This window comes from Ambystoma mexicanum, chromosome 2p, assembly GCF_040938575.1.
Source record: "Ambystoma mexicanum isolate Mex_15411 chromosome 2p, UKY_AmexF1_1, whole genome shotgun sequence".
Taxonomy (NCBI): domain Eukaryota; kingdom Metazoa; phylum Chordata; class Amphibia; order Caudata; family Ambystomatidae; genus Ambystoma; species Ambystoma mexicanum.
The window spans coordinates 1,044,385,353-1,044,403,384 of NC_090923.1; the positions used below are offsets into that span (position 1 = coordinate 1,044,385,353).

General features: G+C 45.9%; 1 protein-coding gene across 2 annotated transcripts in view; it reads left to right on the forward strand.

The window, feature by feature from the left end:
* The window catches only part of DPP3 (dipeptidyl peptidase 3), a 768,056-nt gene that overhangs the window by 501,677 nt on the left and 248,347 nt on the right, over nt 1–18,032 (forward strand). For both annotated transcript variants that reach the window (XM_069644934.1, XM_069644935.1), the window contains 3 exons: nt 1,688–1,882; nt 5,336–5,448; nt 6,541–6,633. In XM_069644934.1, the coding sequence (XP_069501035.1) occupies nt 1,688–1,882; nt 5,336–5,448; nt 6,541–6,633 (401 nt within the window). The remainder of the gene's footprint in view (nt 1–1,687; nt 1,883–5,335; nt 5,449–6,540; nt 6,634–18,032) is intronic.

Genomic DNA, 18,032 nt, shown 5'->3' on the forward strand with positions numbered 1-18,032 from the left:
GTATTCTTCAGAAAGAAGGGTACTGTCCTTCTACTAGGTGATTACCGGGGTGCCTGCTGTGTTGAACTGTACTCCTTCTGAGCTTCTTGAGACACTTTGGGATGGACAACCCAATAGTGTTCTCCCAGGCCTAAGGACGTCAGTCCTTGGTGCTACAATACATCAGGGGGTGAATCCGACCTCCCTGAACCCTCTTTATACTAACCATTTTACCTACCTGCAACATTGAAGAATCCTGCTCAACCAACAGTGTCTGCCTTCCTTTGTTCCAACCACCGGCCCTTGTTTCCCATTGTCCCAACTGACTTTGAGACTCATCTCCAGATAGGGCTGGACCTTCTAAAGTATGGGCTGCCTAGAAGTTATTTAACAGTATCGTTGTTGCTTTATATTGAATGTTGGTTAAAGAATTGATTTGCTACCCTGAATGCTACTCTACTTCCCTATGTATCCCCTAAAGACTACCAGTGAATTGAGTAATGCTCAACCAATGTCTTATTGTATATATCTGAATAGGTTTACGTACCTGAAATCCTAGCAATGTACCTTTGTATTTATTATACATAACCATATTTTTATAAACCTACAGTGTGTAAGTGTTCTATGTTTTCTCTGGGGTCTTTGTACTTTCCTAAAGCCCTTCTCCCTCCTACACTAAGTCTGGCTGCTCGACCATAGCTACTAAACCTTTGGGTTAGCTCAGGCGAAACCTAAGAGTTGAAGCCTTGTTCATCTAAGCGTGAGTCCTCTGCAGTCCTACCACATGTGGACTTAAGTAAAACTCCCTAACAGTAACGCCAGCCCCATCACCCAGCGACCGACATGGGACTTCCTCAGAGGCCTGAGTGACTGACTTGCACTAGAGAAGTCTTGAATTCTGGTTTTGTTTACTAAAATGCTACAATCTGGAGGACTGGTCAGAAAATCTCTTATAGCTGTTAGAGACTGATGGCAGTATGTTTTAATTTGGGAACATGTCTTCTTGTAATCCGCCCATAGCAATGTCTTTCACGCCCAATAATCCCCACCACTGAAAATCTAAACTGGAAGTTATGATGCTGTGGCTAGAAAGCAAATGTTTGAACGAAAATACCCTTTGTTCTCTACTGTTAAAATATGACATGTCATTATAATGCGCCTTTACACAAATGTTTCTAGACGTGACCAGACAAGGGAGGGAAGAACGAGTGAGGACAAGACAAGCAATCTTACTAGGCCCTGTGTCATTCAGATCGTGCAAGTGCGGTGGAAGGGAGAGGGAGAAGTTCCAGGGGGAAAGAGGGGTGCAAGTGCGATCAGGCTTGCATTGCTCTGAGTAAGTGCAGCCAGGGCTAAATTATTCCAATTAGCCTCCTTCCAGGTTTTAATTGTTAGAAATTATTTCACTTGACCATTCTGAAACCAAGTGAGCCTTCAGTTGTTTACAGAAGTGTTTTCGAAGTCTTTTATTAAATGTTAGTATCAATAAGCATACTCGTACGTTTTTCTTATTCATGTGCAGTTCAAAAGGGCTGTTATTTTAATGTGTGAACCTTCCTACCTTTCACACAGCAATGCCTTCAAGCATATAGAAACGGAATATGTCCAGATAGGTATTTGACAGTAACTTCTTTGATGGTTCCTCACTACTCTTTGTTTTATAATGGCTGTATTCACCTTCTTTCACCCCTTGTTTCTTCTTCTGCAGGTTTTGTGGCCATTGTAAACAAAGCCATGAGTGCAAGATTTGGCCAGCTTGTGGCCTCTGCAGAGCAGCTACTGTTGGAATTGCCATGGCCACGAAATTTTGAGAAGGATCACTTCCTTAAACCTGACTTCACATCCCTGGACGTGCTCACATTCGCAGGCAGTGGCATTCCAGCCGGGATCAATATTCCCAATTGTAAGCAGTGTTCCGTATCCATTCATTTTGCTTCCTTGAATAGGTGTCGTTTCTCCTCCTGCATTGTAGCCTTATTTTTGTTGTAGTGAGTTGGGTGGCTCAAAAGGGAACCCTGTAATTTTATGTACCTTTTCTGCCTCCTTTCGCTTAAGGCATGAATTTGCCCACCGTTTTAGAAAATGTTAAGCCAATTCTAGAGCCTTGCTATGGGGCACATGTGGTTGGGGGGGATAAGGGACTGTTTATCCAGAAATCTAAAAAGTAGCCCTTTATTTTCATCTGTAGACTTGTTTGTTGTCTTTTCCAGTTTTGTCTGGCATCATGATGGTGCATTACCAGAGGATGAGAATTATCGTTCTGATCACTGCAAGAGTGCCAATGCACCGGATGAGTACTAAAGATATTACAACAGGAATAGCAGGATGCATGAAGCATGAATAGTCCTAAATTAAGTGGGCTCACTGCAGGCTTTCCGACTAGATCATAACTCTGAGCTATGTCTTACTTTTTTTATTCAAAGTAAAAAAAAATGCTGGAAAATGTCGATTGTATAACGTTAACATTGAATGAGCTGGATCAGTAGGTGTACACACCTGCTGGAGTGATCTGTGTGGAACCTAAAGCAGGGCTTGCAAAATCTACGAGCCCATTCAGATTGGCTAAGAGATTTTATAAAGAGCAAGTACCATTTGCAGTAAATGGCAAATATATTTCACTGTGCATTGCACCAAATGTGAAGTGTGCTTATGGCAGTGGTATTCAAACTTGTTTTATGCTGAGCCCCACCCACCCTCCATGAGTAGAAATATAGTTGCCAAGCCGCCCCCCCCCTGGAGTACAAATCTTGTCGCCCACTCTCCCCCTCCTCCCTATTAAAGGGAGTCCCTAATCCCTTTTTCAAGAGCCTCAAGCCCCCCTGTATGTCCTTCAGGCCCCCCTATGGGGTCACAGTTTGAAGACCACTGGCTTATGGTGACATGCAAAAAGCATATCATTCTTAGCACAAATATTCTTAAGCAGGCAGATACTTTTGGATCCCCTAAGCAGAGTAATTCAGTATAACAGGTTAAGCCAAAGTCAATGGGCAAAAGTCTATATGGGATGAAGCATTTCTGGTAGGTAAATAGAAAAGTCTTTGCACAATGTTTGTTTTAGAAGTCTTTGAAGAAAAGAAGAATCAATGTAGGGCCACAAGCTGTTTAGGCTTGTGAGTAGTCGAAGATGCATGCAACTCTACAATAAGAGGTAAGTTCTCTCAGACTTTACAGTACCTTTGGATTGAAGAAAAAGTGCATCAGATGACTCCTGTTCCTGTGCAGCTCTGCAGATCACACTGTTCCTGGGCCTCAGGCGTGGGGACAAGAGGGAGGACTTCTGGGGACTCCTGCACTGCAATGGGACGGTCACTGCTCACAACCGTCAAACTTCAAACAAGTGGCACTTGGGTGTTTCTGCTCCTTGCGTCTACCGCAAATAGCAACACTGGGGTTCCTGGCTGTTGTGATGGATTTCCTTGCTTCTGGGGTCCCGCACTCTGTTGAGGGGGCTCAAGCTCAGTCAGTCCTGCTTCCTGGGAGTCCAGAGGATCTTCCTGGAGCTCTTGGCCAACTTAAAAGCAATGCACACAATCTGGTGTTCCTCTCCTTGGCTATTCGGTTTCCAGCAGCAACTCTGTGGAAATTCAACCAGCTCCGAGAAGATGTCCAGGTGGCTTACCTGGGAGTTGATTGGTCCCACCAACTCAAGGGGAGAAGTCGTCCTTGCAGGGGCTTCTCTGTCGATAAGAATTTGGAGTTTCAGCACAGCAGCAGGGCTTCACCGGGCAAACCAACGGTCCAGTAGCTACAGCAGGCGTCCTCTTCAAGTTCTTCTTCGGTTCCTTCGTCCAGTGGTCGACTCTGCCTTCCAAGCCAAAAGACTTGCCTTTTATTCAGTTCTCTCCCATTCATTCCAGCCTAGTTGTCAGTCACCCGACAGGGTGGCTGTCCTTGCTGGACAGTCAGCTGGTCAATCACTACAGAGTGCATTTGGGTCTCCTAGGAGACTGAGCACAGGGAGTTTCGGGCACCTCCGTCACTTCCTTACCACACCAGACACCCTGGAGCCAGAGGCGGGCTTCACTCGTGAATACCGCCAAAGGCAAAGCAAACAAAGGGACCAAACCTGGTTTGTCGTGCAGAGTGAATCTCAAAGGACCTTTCCACAAAGAAATGGCGAAAAAAGAAGACTGGGCCATTTTGACAGAAATGGGACCCTTGGGTGCATTACTGCAGCTGTGAACGCAGCCCGCGGTAAATGCACACCACAGTAGTTAAAAGTAGACCACTTCCACCAGCCATTCATCGAGAAAGGGTAACATAAAAATGTTACATGAGAAGCTAGACAAAGGGGATACTAAGTAACCCCTCCAGCACCATATTGTAAAATAGTGTGTGCTGGGTCTAGAAAGTTACAAATGTAAGTAAAGTCAATTACACTTTACTGCTCTGGGAAACAGTAGTTTCTCCCAGAGAAGGGATTTAAACCCTGGGGAAATCTGGAAGACTTCCCTGTGCCACTGCACTGAAGGTGCTGTGTGACGCAATGTAAAAGATGATGTCTATGAAGTTTGTCAGGCTCCATAACCAAAAGAAAGAGTTCAAAAATCACATTAAAGTACATGAGAGAGTAGGAAAAAGGGTCTCACTTTCTCCAGGTTAAAAAAATCAAGTCCTCAAAATCCAGCAAAGTTGGGCGGTCTCTAAGGTGGAGGGAATTTGCACATTTCTGCGAATTCTCCCTAACACTCACCATGGGGCGAGTGCATTTCTCTTAAGTAGAGTATGTAAACTAAGGAACTCGCCCTGCAGGTATAGTGGGAATTTTAAGAATTTGCAAGCAATGCCTAAAGGTTGCACTTTTGAATCTAGATGGGGGACCTTAACCGCTCATGAAATAAGTGTGCTCTTGCAGTCAAGGGACTAGTTGGTGTCTAGTTGCTGCTATGCAGGGATCACTGTTAATGCATTTGTTAAAGATATCGAGTGGTGCCTACCAATGAATTCTTTTGGAAAGCAGTGGCATTCTCCAGTTGTTGGGTCTGGGAGATTTAAGGAGTGCTGGGAAGGGTCAGGCAGAGTCATAGGCCTATGAGTAAGAAGCCTGGATGTTCCATAGGGTGTTCAGTGCTGTGAATGCAATGCTCAGAAGGCTGTTTAAGGACTAGTTTGAATTTTAATCGTTTTTCTGTCTCCAACCAACAAATCTGTGACTACGTGACCTTTAGAGGATGATACTTTCTCATTTATTGCATGGAGTAATGGTGGCAAAGATAAGAAAATAGAATGTGTACATACTCGAATTAGCTACTTTCAAATGCTTAATTATTTACCATTCTTTGTCATTTTTCATATGAAAAATCAGAATTGTATTAAGTTCACTCCCTCTGCTTTTTTTGTCTTTATTTCACTTCAGACGACGATATCCGGCAGACTGATGGCTTTAAGAACGTTTCTCTGGGCAACGTGCTTTCTGTGGCCTATGCCACTGAAAAGAAGAAGCTCACCTTCCTTGCTGAGGAAGACAAGGTGTGCTGTGTGCAGATTTGGTGTGATGTAGGAACTAGCATTGTGTTTGGAGGCTTTTAGAGGTAGTGGAAAAGTAATGCCCCAATGAGGTGCTGCGATGGTGAAATTGTTGAATCGGCAGTGTTTATGCTCATCCCCATGGTGGTGTTTGTAGCTCTTCACATCTGTACTTTGGGCATTGAGCAGCACCAGAACTGAAGACTCCATTATGGAACATAAGGTGTCCTAGCAAATAATCTGGAAATATTCTTTGGTTTCCATTTTAAAAATACTAGTTTGGAAGAATGGTTTGCAGCAATTCCATATAAATCCATGGTTGCTAAGCTTCTTTTTATTTTATTTTTATGGGGATATTACTGTTTGCATTTATTTTCAATCAGAAATATACTTCCTGTTTGAAAACACAGCTTGACACTCACCATACCTGTTTTTCAATGCCATTGGTTGAACTTTCCCTTTCCATTGTATGTGAATGTCACATGCTGCTCCACATGTGATATTCTTGTTTAGTTTAAAAACATTCAAAGGGTTTTACAGACTTAAGCTTATAAATGTGGAATTACAAGCCCCAACAGCATGTTAGGTTTACATGCAGTGAAATGGCTGGAGAGGCAGTTTCAACTAATGACGTACCAAAAAGGTACGAGTTGTCGAGGGCTCGTTAGGAAATGGGAATCCATGGTCTGTTCCAACCAACGTGTATGTTTGTGTGGAACACGGTCTCAAAACTTGCTTAGTCATTTCTTTTTTTTCATAACAAATGTAGGTTGAAGACCTCAGCCCCCACGTATCTTGTCACTTAATTGGCTAGCAAAGCCATTAAAATGCATTCCCATTGATGGACCATGGTGTTTCACAGAAAGTACTGCAGAAGGTGTATTCTGATACAGGATAAGATGGGTAGCTCACCTTCTGTGGTTTACAGAAGGCATAACTTGCACTAGCGATGTCTGCTGTTTGAAGAGGAGAGAGAACCCTTCTTTCATATCCAACCCTAGCTTAAAAATATTGAACCTGTGAATGAGTGATTCATGTTTTTTTTCTTCCCCCCCTCCCACACCCTCCATCATCCACAATCCCTCTTTTATGCAGGATCTGTACCTGAAGTGGAAAGGACCCTCATTCGAAGTACAGGTTGGGCTCCATGAGCTGTTGGGACATGGCAGTGGGAAGCTTTTTGTACAGGTGCGTGCCGTTAATTATTTTTGTAGAGTGCTTACACTGCAAAGGGGCTGCTTCAAATCAATTTGTAAAGGGTTAGAGAAAGCCGATGTGAACAATGAACGTATGAGAAGAGTTAAGTATGCTCAGAGCCATGACCTTTAAGAAAAATATTGATCCTTTGGAGCTTTAACGGAACTTCCTCAAGCCCTTCTTGAGACTGAGCGTCTGAGGCAGTTTTTCTAAGTGCTAAACCCTACGACTAAATAGTAACTGGCCGGGTACAAGTCTTTTATGTGAGGCCAATCTTTTGCTTCTATTCATGACGTAGGGATGTAGTATGATGTACTAGGTAGTCGGGGACATGGCCACAAAGAACTCCGGGCCCCAGGCAAAGGGTCTTAAATTCCATTCCTGCTTGACAGGCAGCCACTAGAATCGTCTCAATGGAGCTGTTAATCTGACACATCCTTGTAACAACAAGGACGGAGACTGTTTGCATAGGTTTTGTCTCTTTGAAGTCTGCCCAAGAATTTATCTGGGGGGGTCGACATAAACACTTTTGCAGTAGTCAAGGCAGGAAATAATCACTGCAAAGGTGATCATTTGAGGCTGAAGACTATTAGCAGTGGGATTATACAGTGGAGAGGTCATGTGCTAGTTTTAGTGACATTATGGTCTTGGCCAGAGCATTCGCTTTCCACAGGTCACTTTGGAGGGCTTGGACCCCTTAATATGATCAGATGACAGGAGGCAGTTGTGCAGTAAGAGGCAGTTTATTGCAAGTTAAGAGCCGAAATCCTGCACTAGCCCACAATCGTGAGGTGTAGACGACCACATACTCGCAACGGCAAACCACCAAGAATCTCAGTGGGGTCGGAGTTCCATGCAAGGCTATGCCATAGAACTCTGCCATCCAGGTAGAACTCTGCCATCTAGGACCATAACATATGCCCTTTCTTTCAATAAAATTAACAATTGGGAAATGAACTGATGGGGTAAGATGCAGAAGGATAGGTTGAGAGTAGAGTTGTGGAACAGGGTTACAACATGGGGCTGCAACCCATGTCCCAGCCCAGATTTGGGAATCTGTAGCACAAGGAACATTGGGTTTCTCCACTCGGACGCAGTGTCTCTGTTAACCCTTTAGTGCTGTTCCATCGCCTGTCCCTTGCACTAGTTATTCTGGGTAGGAGTGTACAGAATAGTGAATTCATTATTTAGCATACTACCGAATATTTGGCCTAGCTTTAGACTGGTGCTGAATAGTTGATTTTTAATAAAATAGTTACAGTAAAAAACACTTTGTAAATGAAATCCACACTTCTAAATATGTATAGTCATTCTTTATAGTTTCGTTGCCTACAGAACAGTTTCTTTAAAGTGTGGAAAAAAAACTCATCAGAAAAAATTAGTTCATTATCAGTGCAGTTTATCTTTTTGTACATGGATAAATGTCACCTGTTGGGCAAAGGCCCAAGTCACTAAGACTATCTGACAGGTAAAGAATACATGCAATTGGGATGTGTCCGCTCCTGCTTTCAAATGTGCTTTTTTGTCATCTGCCTTCTGGCTCAAGAAGGGCTGTGAAAGCCAAAAGGAGCGATTACTTAATTTGCTCTCTGACTGCTCAAGTGCTACTGAATACAAAACTTTGATGGTAAAGCCATGGCTTTCTAACTGTTATTGGGAGGAGAAGAGACACTTGATTAATTTCCTATAATTAACATCTAGTATCTGTCTGCATTTTTGATGGGGTGCCACTTGTGGAGTTTAAGGGTATGGAAGAAAACCTACAAGTAGGGAATATTGAGACATGCATGTTTCTCAGTTGATCCTATTTAGGGGCAACAGTGAGGATTTTCAGATCTACAATTGGCATGTGAATGTGTATTTCACTAAAAGATCCATTTGGTCCAATGTATTTAAATTGCAGCCTCATATCTGCTTGTCTTTAGTATGCAAATGATCCTCTTTTTAACTTTGATGTTGCAAGTGATGTTCTGTGATGTTTCAATCAAGCCTTTTAGTTAAAATAAATGTGTAAACCTCTCATGCCATTGGCTAGCCAAGCCCTTCAGTTAACTGCTGATATTTTACCCATGTAAAAGGGACTAATTTTGGCAACATGGAAACGTTGAAAGTTGGCCGTGCAGGAATTGTAAACTTGAAGCAGCATACACCCCGCTTTGCCACTTTCTTTTTCTTTAAACCTTTGTCTTGCAGACTGCATAGAGTACTAATTGCAGGCACGTTGCATCCTAAGCTATTTGTGGGAGACCCTTTCTTTTTTCTTTGTTTTGCCTCTTGGTCTGTCTTCTTGGATGCAAGTAAAACCTTCCCTTACTTTATGCTCAGGTTATTAAATCTGCACACATCACCATAAAGTGATTTGATTATAACCTGCTTCTGATTCAAACCTTGATTACAGGTACAGTTGCAATTTATGGGAGCGGTAGAGGACGCTGGTTCCTTGCTTGGTAGGGCTGTATTTGCATTATGAATCCGCATGCTTGAACTTTCTCTTTCATGCGCCATAATAGATTTTTTACAATGTTTGGTGGGATGCTAAGTGCTACTGTGTCCATATTAGGGGAGTCGATAAATCTAATAGATCAGATGTCCTCAGAGCAAATACCTTCAAGATCCGGGATGGACTGAAAAACTGTAAGTAGAGTTGTTCTGTTTGGATAAAGGTCAGACTGCAATCTCTCCCATCATTTTTAGTACAAGTCTGTCGGAGTCAGAGTACAATATTGTTGGACTTGGAGTGGTCACTATCTGCTGTTCTCTGGATCGGTTTCAGCTGTGTCGGGATAGAAATAGATGCAAGTTCTAGATGAGGTTGTGGTATGAGAGCCTCTGTGGTCAGTGTGTGTGATTTGTCTATCTGCGCTCTTTTCTTTTCTGTTCTAAAGTTTTAAAGGTTGGCTAGTCCCCTTCAAGGGGAGCATAATCAGAGGGAAGAGGCTGGATTTAGCCAGTTCTATCGGCGGGGATTGAGAGAGAGATGTCCGCTTCTCTGAGGAATAATTACTCCAGCCAGTCGGGAACGTGGTAGTTGCAGGGGCAAGCGCCAATAGGTGAGTCTTGGTGTACAGAAGAAGCTGTGGTTTAAACAACCTTGTAAAGTAGTCTCTGAGACTTCTGCATTTGGTGGTACAAAGCTTGGGGCCAAGTTAGATTGGGCTGTAGTGGAGTTTGCAGTGGCTATAATTGGCAGAGTTTTGTGCTTGTGCATGTGAATTTTTTGGTTCTGGGGACGAGCTGCAAGGGGATTGAGTGAGAAAGTAGCGTGTGTAGATTGACACCGAGGCGGCATCCCAATTAATCAGGGTGCTTGCTTTGGCATCGCAGAAGTGAGGCAATACGCTGCCATGAGGAAGTGTTGGAAAATGTGATTAGTAGAGTTAGAGCTGGGATGCCTGTTCTCGCGACAGGGAAGGGTCCGAGAGAGGTAGGGAGGGAAACCGCACTGAGCTAAGATTAACCACTTGAAGTGTGGTGATTGGGTGAAGATTATGAGTTGTTGGAGCTACAGTAGCTCGTGTTGCACGGCAGCAATCTATGCAAGGACACAGCTGAAGTGAATGTTTGCTACAAATTGAGCGAACAGAGACCTCAAACCACTGGCGTGCCATGGTCATCAGCTGTTCGCCAGGCAGCCACTGCAGAGAAAGGGAAGTGAGATGGTGGGCGAGCGAAAGGGGGCACAGGTCAATGAAGGTGTGTGTTAGAAGAGCAGTTGGGATGATTCCTCGACAAAAGCAATAAGATGATTCTCAGTGAAATCAGTTAGTGAAAGCTGTGCCATTCGAACCTGCAGATGCTAACAATTTCAATAGCTTATGGTTCGGTAGGTGTGCACAACACCATGAAGTTGTGATTTCAGCCGCTTCATAAACAGCAGGAGCAGAGCAGTTTGAGAGTGTGCATGTGGCAAGGTGTTGGGGTAATTTACGAGAAAAAAAAAGAAACACAAGGCGAAAGGGAGTGGGGAGGCGATGCACGGTGCAGTCAGTCAGCAGACAGCTGACAGCACTCGCGGTGCACTCCCGGTTGCGCACGTGCGCGGTCTTGTTCTTGTAGCGTCACGTTAATTAAGTGGGTGTGGCTTGATCTAAAAGGTCAAATATGAGGTTAGTAAGGATTGTCGACTCAATTAAAGATTTTGGGAAATAAAATTAGTCCAGTTGGTATGAGTGCATATACCAGTAGGATGGTCCAAACATGTTAAAGTTGAGGCAAAGTTTAACTTCATGGGGAAATGGAGCGGCGAGCAAAGGGTCCAGCAGGACAGCTGACGGCACTCGCGGTGCACTCTTGGTTGCGATATTCTTAAATTCTGCCACCCCCTGCACTCTTTTCCCTGTATGAACACTTTTGCACAACCCAAAGACAAAGGAGGAGAAAGAGGGTGCAGACAGAGGGTAACATGGGGTGAGTCGACCTCGTCCTTTCCGACCAAGGCCTGTGAAGCCTCCACAGAGCGAATGATAAGTCTGCAAACAATAGCCGTGTGTTGCAGCAGATGTCTACGGTACACGAGACCCTCCTCGGCTGATTTCCAAGCCGGGGAGAGACGTTTCTCACTGGTACCAACGTTGACTCCAAGGAGAAAGAAAGCTAAGCGGTTCATCACAGCCTGTGAGTGAAGGGGAGGCCCGATAAGAAACCTAACGGTGTTGAGCCAAAAGTATCAAGTGGCTATTTTAACTTTGAGCGAGCAATGAACTGTTAATATTTTGAAGGGGGAAACCAGCAGAAGAGGAGTCCGGCACCACATGGGTGCGCACTCAATCTCTGGACGATTACCCAATGGTAAAAGACTACTGTAACCAGGAGGCCCTGGGAAGAGCCGAAGAAAGGTCAAAGTGGTCATACAGAGGTCTCATAAATCCTATGTACCGTTGAAAGTCTTTGACCGGCAGAGAACTGTGAAAGCTAAGGGAAATAAATCCTGCATGTTGAAAAGTAGCAAATGAACTCTGCTTCGTGGAAATTAGCAAGAGCGAACCCGGACGAGGGATGCTTATGAGAAGGGGCAGAGTCTAAAAGGCCCATGAGGAATTGTTGGTAAAGTTGGTGAGAGTGAACCCGGAAGAGGGACACTTACAACCAGGTGGCGAAGTCCGAAGAATTGTGTAAGATTTTGTGAAAGCAAGAAGCAATACAAGACAATGGGAGGTGAACTGTCCCCCTTGTTATTGGGGGTCTGAGCCCTGCCGAGGGAGATCAAGGGGTGGAAAGTCACTGCCCAAAGTTCACAAAGAAAATAATTGTTTCCGATAAGTTGTTGAACACGACTTGTGAGGGGTCTGCGCCCAGAAGAGATGGACCCAAAGGGGAAGTCATCAACCAACGTGATTGCAGAACAAGAACTTTGTTTTTGTTTGTTGAGTGCATCAGGCCTCAAAGGGAAGGGACTTTATTTGAGCAGACGAAGAAACTCATAGCTGCTAAGGAACTGTTAGCTTCTGCTGGGAAGGCTCGAGCTGTGCTGTGCTCCAAAGTCTCACCTTGTCCCATGCTAAAAACGTGGGGAAGGGAGACCTCAAGGCAATCACATCCTGGCCTATTATTTGTGAACACATTTCCTTTATTTGAATGCCCTATTCCACACTCTTTTGTATTTAGCCTAAGGAATTAGCAATAGGTTTTTCTTAGAATAGGCCCTTTATTTTGAGACAACACCACTAGGACTGCCTTATTTTCATTTGATTGTAGACGCTTGCTCCCATCTTAGATTTAGGTTTAGTTTAGGTGTTTTTCAACTCTGCATTAACAGTTTAATAAACACCCTTGAACTGTGATCACTTGTCTGTCTTTACTGTTGCCACCATGAGTTCTTTACACATAGTGTTCAGCCCTACATGGGAAGAAGATCTTTTGCATCTCAGCCAGGTGTTGCAGGCTCTTCAACAGGCCAATCTAACAATCAAAGCCAACAAGTGGCAAGTTGGTCAGAGTTCAGCGGTCTACCTTGGACAAGAGGTAGGAGGGGTTAAAATCAAACTTACCCAGTAAGGTATAGGCTGTACAGGACTCGGACCCCTCCCCCCCTACTCACACCCAGGTCACCACCATTTCCTCTCCAAAGTACCCTAAAAAGGTAAACTGCACTGAGCAGTGCCAGAAATCTTTTCAAGGTCTGAAAGATGCCTTGATCCAAGCTCCAGTCTTGAGAGCTCCAGACTATTTCCAGCCCTTCCTTGTACAAACAGTGACATCAGATACAGGAAATGGGGCAGTCTTAAGTCAGATGGATGACCAAGGCACTATATCTGTTTTATCAGCAGCAAATGAAGAGAGATGAGGTGGGCAACAATTAACGTGAGTGCTTTGCCATTGTGTGGTCTCTGAAGGAGTTTAGGCCATAACTGTGTGGATCTACTTTCAAGGTTCAGTAAGACCACCAACCTCATAGATAGCTGATGAACATGAAGGGGGAAAATAAAAAACTGCTCAAGTGGTCAATAAGCCTCCTAGGGTTTGACTTCACCATTGAGCATAAGTTAGGGTCACACCATAAGAATGCTGATGGACTCTCCAGAAGGTATGCCCAACTGGAACAAGAGATCTATCCAGGAGTAGATTCGATCCTCCTGCCCCATAGTCTGGGGTTGGAGGGGGCACCGAGTGTAAGGGTAGAATTCTCTTTTTCTGTGAAATCCCCTCTCCTTGTAAGTCCCCCAGCACTTTTTGCTGGGCACCGGGATTGTTTGACTAATTAGTGAGTGGGAACCTTTTTCAACACTTTAACTCCTCCCTTTACTCTGGTTTTGTCCCCTTTTTGGGATTTCCTAGAGCTTTTACTGTATTATTTCTTTTCTTGCCCGGACTTACTCTTGCAGTTACCAGGGCAGGGAGATACTTTTCTCTTAGAGGGCACTGCCCGTCGACGTCCGCCCAGTCGATGTCCCTCGACAGCCGCCGTATCGACGTCATCCTGCCTATAAAGGCGGCGCGCAGCGTCCGTTGCTCAGTTCCGTTTTTCCGCGCTTACTCAGTGCCTCGGAATATCGTTGCTCAGTTTCGTAGTGATATTATCCATTTTCCTCGAGATATTCGATCCATACTCAATGGCTTCCTCGTCTGAACCGACGACCCCTCGGTCCGGCTTTAAAAAATGCCGAGACTGTGGCAAAAAGATGTCGCTGATGGACCCTCACAGGGTCTGTCTGTGGTGTTTGGGAGCTGAACACTATTGTTCGGAGTGCGAGGACTGTATGTCCATGACAGCTAAGGCCCTGAAGGAGCGTAGGGGGAAGCTGGAAAAAGGTAAGACTTCTAAAGCTTCTTCTTCCTCAACGAAGTCGAGACATTCGTCTCCTCGTCACCATTCGCGCTCCAGGTCTCGAAGCGGGTCCCATCACTCCTCGAGATCAAAGCTCTCGAAAAGGAGACGCCGAAGATCCCCTTCTTCGTCCTCCTCTTCCTCTGTTTCACCTAAGAGAATCCCTTGCCCCACGAAACATAGTTCTCGGGCTGAATGGGAGGAATTCCAAAAAAATATGATGAGCGTCTTCGAGAAAGCGGCCTCGACCCCCTCGAAGACTGCCGAGAGCGATGCTCTGGTCGAAAGACCCGAAGGTCCAAAACGCTGCGAGTCGCAGCACCCGGCGAAGGAAGCTTCTCGAGCGCGTCACGAAACCTCGAGTAAAGCAAAGACCTCGAATCCTTCTTCGAAGGTTCCGTCGACGCCGAGGTCGGTGTCTTCGACGCCGTTGTCGAAGGGACCTTCGACACACGGGTCTGTCGACTCGACGCCATCCTCGACACCGGCGTCGACGCCAAGGAAAGTCACGGTTGCGGCGCACCCAGTGGCTATTCCTAGGTCTTCGATGACGATGTCGTCGAGATTGCCGATATCCTCAAGCAGAATTCCGATTCTATAGAGGACCTCGAGGCCTCCACCTTTGTTTTCGACGCCACGTTCGAAGCCTTCGGCGTCGGGGTCGACGACATCGACGTTTTCGAGGCCGATTACAACAAGTTTGGCACCCTCTGCCTTGGAGATGGGTTTCACACCCTTTGTGAGTTGAGCCCAATTGAGAACAATGTCCTCAATTATGGAAGAGGGAGAACTGTCTGACCAAGAAGAGACATTTGAGTTGCAGGGATCTGCAACCCCAGTTCAAGAGGAGTTATCCTCAGAGGAACGCAGATTAAAGGAACTCCATGATTCCTTACATGAGGCAAGTGGTTTAGACACTTCCCCAGAGGTGGAGTTCGCTAGGCCAGACCCGGGGGAGCATGCTGAAACCCCTTACAGAGCCTTAATGGCCAGGATTACAGAATTTATGGGGTGGTCAACACCTTCACGGGCTTTCCAACAGGATGACCTCACGGATATTCTTGATAAAGGTCCACAGGAGGATCCTGTAGTACCTTTTCATAAAGCTCTTCAAAGAAAAATAATGACGAACTGGGAAACCCCAGATGTCGTCCCGGCAGTAAATAAAAAAACTGTCTACTAAATACAGGGTATCTTCTGCAGACCCTGAGTTTTTGTCCAAACACCCATCCCCAGAAAGTCTGGTGGTACAGGCAGCATCTTCTACTGACATCAAGACTGCTTACCCTACCGTCCCACAGGACAGGGACGATAAAAAATACAATGCTATGGCTAAGAAAGTCTTTTCGGCATGTAGCATGGCGTTAAAATCTATTAATGCTACTTGCACCCTTGCTAGATTTAGCCATACACTTTGGGAGTGTGCTTCTACAGCGGCTGACTGCATCCCGGAGGGAGAAGAAAGGGAGGCGTTCCTAAATATCATAAAGGACGGTAAAGACGCTATGTTCGAATCCCTCCAGACGGGCATTGATTCGGCTGACAGTATCAGCAGAGCAATGGCGGCAAGTACAACAACCAGGAGATTTGCTTGGTTGAGAAAGTCTGGTTTTGCCCCAGATGTGCAAGCCAGGCTCTTGAACATGCCATTTGATGGCTCTTCTTTGTTTGGGAAAAAGGCAGATAACAGTTTAGAAAAACTGCAAACATCAAAGGCAGCAGCAAAATTCCTAGGCGCTGCAATCCGTCAGACACCTTTTCGTCCCACAGGAACCTCTGCGAGAGGCAAGTCCTTTCGCATCTACTCCACATTCGGAAGAGGTAGAGGACGTACGGCTCAAAGGGGACAAAGAAGAACTACCCGAGGTGGACGGGGTAGATATTCAAAAGCCGCAGCAACAGCAGGTGCCTCTTTACCATCGGCATCTGCATCAGCCGCCTCAAAACCACTCTGAGGACTTCCCTCACACGAAACCTGTAGGAGGCAGGTTAACTCAACATCTGGCGGAATGGCAGGCTATCGCGTCAGATGCTTGGGCATTGGAGACAATTGCACAAGGTTACTGCCTGCCTCTCCTACGCATACCTCAGAGTCATCCACCGGGGATCAGCTCTCAAAAAACTCCAGATCCGCTCCTCTTGCAGGAAATTTTAGACCTGCTAGAGAAAGGTGCTATAGAACCGGTACCTGTAGCGGAGAGGAACAAGGGCTGGTACTCCCCTTACTTTCTCATTCCAAAGAAAGACGGAGGACTGAGACCCATCTTGGACTTGCGAGAATTGAACAAATTCCTCAGGAAAGACAAATTCAAGATGGTAACTCTCTCAGATGCTTCAGGCCCTTCAGTTCCAGGACTGGTTGGTATCTCTGGACCTTCAGGACGCTTATTTCCATGTGCCAATCCATCTCAAACACAGGAAATACCTGAGGTTCGCAATTGGCAACTCTCATTATCAATTTCGAGTGCTGCCATTTGGGCTGACCTCCGCCCCGAGGGTCTTCACCAAGTTAATGTCGGTAGTGGCTGCAAGTCTAAGGAGGGAAGGGATTCACGTCTACCCCTACCTGGACGATTGGTTGATCAGAGCTGTATCTTCGGAACAAGCTCAGATCCAGCTAGATCATGTTTGCCACTCCCTTCACAGACTGGGCTTCTCCCTCAATTTAAAGAAGTCACAAATGATACCATCGCAGAGACTCCAGTTCATCGGAGCGATCCTGCACACTTCCCTGGGAAAAGCCTCGCCACCAGAGGTGAGGGCTCAAGATATTCTACAGATGGTCACCAAGTTTCAAAATGCCCAACGTCTCCCAGCCTTCGACTTTTTGAGGTTGCTAGGCCTCATGGCATCCTGCATTTTCCTAGTGCCAGAGGCTCGCCTGAGAATGAGATCTCTCCAGTGGGCACTGAGAACTCCGTGGTCACAATTCTCAGGGAGAATGACAGATCTTCTTCAGGTTCCCGACAGGGTGGCTCGAGACCTTCTGTGGTGGGCCTGTCAGGAGAACATTCTGAAAGGAGAGCAGTTTTGGCAACCTTGGCCGGAGATAACAGTAGTCACGGATGCCTCACTCACGGGGTGGGGAGCCCACGCCAACGACTTGACCATCAGCGGTCGTTGGTCTCCATCGGAGTCCAGACTACATATCAACTTGTTAGAGCTGAGGGCCATCAGACTTGCGCTGAAGGCTTTTCTGCCATCTGTACAAGGAAAGAATGTCATGATAATGATGGACAACACAGTGGCCATGCATTACCTCAACAAAAGAGGAGGCGTAGGATCACTACCTCTGTGCAGAGAGGCGATGCAGCTCTGGTTTTGGGCAATCCAAGAAGGAATCTCTCTATCAGCAGTTCACCTAGCCGGAGAGAAGAACTTGACAGCGGACGCTCTGAGCAGGCAGAGCACAGTCTCCCACGAGTGGGAACTAGCTCAGGAAGTCCTTCAAGAGATCTTCGCCCTTTGGGGAACCCCTCAGGTGGATCTGGTCACCACCAGTGTCAACAGGAAGTGCGATCTGTTCTGTTCAAGGGAATTTCCCCCAAGAGGAGCTCTGGGAGACGCGTTCATAGTGGACTGGGAGTTTCCACTCCTGTACGCGTTTCCACCGGTCCCTGTCATTCCTCAAATGATCAGGAGGTTGAGAAGATTCCGGAACACCATGATCCTAATTGCCCCGGATTGGGCCAGGAGAACGTGATACCCGGACCTTCTAGACTTGTCCATCTGCCCTCCAATTCGACTTCCACTCAGAGAGAATCTGCTCTCACAGAAGGGAGGTCAGGTTCTCCATCCAGACATCAAAACCCTCAACCTTCACGCTTGGCTTCTGAAAGGCTGAGGTACAAGGATTGGGACCTTCCTGATGACGTTATGGAGGTGTTGCTTTCGGCAAGAAGGCCAGCAACAAAATCTTTATACCGCTGCCGTTGGAACAGATTTTGCAGCTGGTGTAGGGAAAAGAATATCGATCCCTTTTCATGTGGTACACCAATGTTGTCCTTCCTACTTTATTTAGCAAATTCAGGCCTTCAAGTTGGCACCATCAAGGGCTATCTCGCAGCGCTATCCATCTTTAAGCGCACTGCGGAAGAACCATCCTATTTCAAGTTACCCTTGGTAG